Genomic DNA, 1,976 nt, shown 5'->3' with positions numbered 1-1,976 from the left:
GGTCAAACAGCCACTTGCCAGAAGAACACCACGGCGTGGGGCTGAAGACTTAGCTCAGGCACTGAGTATGCTTCCCCAGGCCTTCATGTCTGGGGAGGAGGGTCCCTCTGGCAGACAAAGGGAGGCTGAGGACACTCTAATTGCCCCCCTCTCCAAAAAAAAAAACAGAGGCACTCCAGGACTCTTCTCTTCCAACAGGAATCACTCAGCTGCACGTGAGGGGATTTCTGCAGGCTCAGGGCTTGGGTCATGCTGCCCCTCCCCGGCCACCCTCCACCCAGATCCCCTCAGGCCTGGTAGAGGGGCACCACGCGGTCAATGGGCCCCCGGCAGATGGGGCAGAGCCGGGCAGGCAAGGCCTGGAAGCAGCGGAAGCAGCAGCAGATGTGGCCGCAGCCCAAGAGGACGCACTCACGGGGCCGTGTCAAGCAGATGACACAGGAGTCCTCAAGCTCCCCAGCCTCCTCGCCATCCAGTTCCTTGTCCTCGGGCTGCTGCCTCAAGTTGGCGTGGCGGTAGGCACGGCACAGGGCGTGCAGGAGGACAGCCAGGCCGGCCACAGCACACAGCACTGCTGCTCCCTTCCAGAGCCCTCTGGCTGTCTCCAGCTCTGCCAGCACCCCCTGCCAGTCCCCCAGGCACAGGAAATACTCCCCGCCCTGGGCACATGGCTGGAGGTGCAGGGAGCCCTGGGGGTGCAGGGCCAGCTCCCCGATGCCTGTCAGCCCGGCCCCCACCCGCAGCATCTCCTCTGTCTCCAGGATGCCCTTGGGCTTCTCCCCGCTTAAGTACTGGCCCAGCAGGTCTCGGAAGCCATGGGCAGGCTGCTGGAACCGCTCGTACACCGTCTCCAGTGGTAGGCAGACAGCTCGGAGTGGGCTCTCCACGCTCACCTGTGTCACTGCCCCGGTGTCTGGCGAGGCCAGCAGGAAGGGGACGGTGTAGACCTGCTCCGAGAGCACTCGCTCGCTCTCACTCCTGCAAGCAGAGAGCGCAGCGCTGAGAAGTGGACAACATGAAGGAACTCTGAGCTTCTGGGGCTGAGCCAAGGGTAGGGGCTAGAGCCTTGGAACCAAGCTGCTTTCTGCCTCTCAAGTGGCCCTAGAGGATAGGGGTCTGGACCCATTGGTGCAAGCCCAACCCTGCTGTCCCCTCCCATTGCTCACCAGCTCCGGGCCAAGCTGTTCCAGATCAGCCGATGCTCTTTCAGAAGCAGTTTCTGAATCACACCCTGTAGCCCTTCATGGTAATGGCTAGTCAGCACAGCCTTGGCTGGCAGCACTATGCCTAAGGACCAAAGGATGCATCACAATCAAAGAAGGAGAGCCTGGCCCTTGTCCACAGTGTGGGACCATGGGGTCTCCTCACCTTCCAGGGCAACGTATGGCAGGCACCTCCCATCAGCTGCAGACACCAGCGCTGGTAAATTGTCATCAACCTGGAGCTTTGGGGCCTCCTGGAAGAGCAGAGACTGAGCATGAACATGGGCTGGGAGGCAGAGGGTAATGAATGGCTTTGTGGGGATCTCTGGCAGGATGTGACCTGCTTCTCCTGGGTAAGGTGAAATTGCAGCAGGCTGTGGTCATCAGCAAGGGGCACCCAAAGCAGAGGCTCTGGACCAGGCAGTGTAGGACAGCAGTGGGCAAGAAAAAGCATCAGAGGGACAGAGCTACCTGTATGCGTGCCACAGCTTTGGCTTTCTTCCTGTACAGGTAGTAGAAGAGGCCGGAGAAGGCCAGGCTAGAGCCCAGACACAGCAGCTCTCCGAGTGTGACGGGTGGAGCGTCCATGGCGCCAGGCTCGGGCAGTTCCCTGCAAGGTGAGCGTGTTGGCCCAGGGGCAAGGATGTCCCTAGAGCAAGGACACCCCAGTGCCTGTGTTCCCATGGCAGGGATGTCTCACTGCCCCTGTCCCCAGGGTGCTGCCACCCTTGGGCCCGGCCGGGCACAGTTCAGCTCCAGCACCCACGGGCGCTG

General features: G+C 61.5%; 1 protein-coding gene across 1 annotated transcript; it reads right to left on the bottom strand.

Moving 5' to 3' along the window:
* Positions 1-287: 287 nt before the first annotated feature.
* On the bottom strand, positions 288-1,801 carry LOC104390390 (mitochondrial ubiquitin ligase activator of nfkb 1-A-like). Its single transcript, XM_009999507.1, has 4 exons — positions 1,674-1,801; positions 1,369-1,456; positions 1,167-1,287; positions 288-978 (listed from the first exon to the last, which is right to left on the bottom strand). Exons 1-4 carry the CDS (start codon positions 1,788-1,790, stop codon positions 288-290), a joined length of 1,017 nt encoding a protein of 338 aa, XP_009997809.1. The 5' UTR covers positions 1,791-1,801.
* Between the last annotated feature and the right edge of the window lie 175 nt (positions 1,802-1,976).

Source organism: Chaetura pelagica, unplaced genomic scaffold (genome assembly GCF_000747805.2).
Source record: "Chaetura pelagica isolate M959 unplaced genomic scaffold, ChaPel_1.0 scaffold20, whole genome shotgun sequence".
NCBI classification, from domain to species: Eukaryota; Metazoa; Chordata; class Aves; order Apodiformes; family Apodidae; genus Chaetura; species Chaetura pelagica.
Note: the sequence above shows the minus strand (reverse complement) of the source record. Positions and strands in the feature narration are given on the sequence as shown.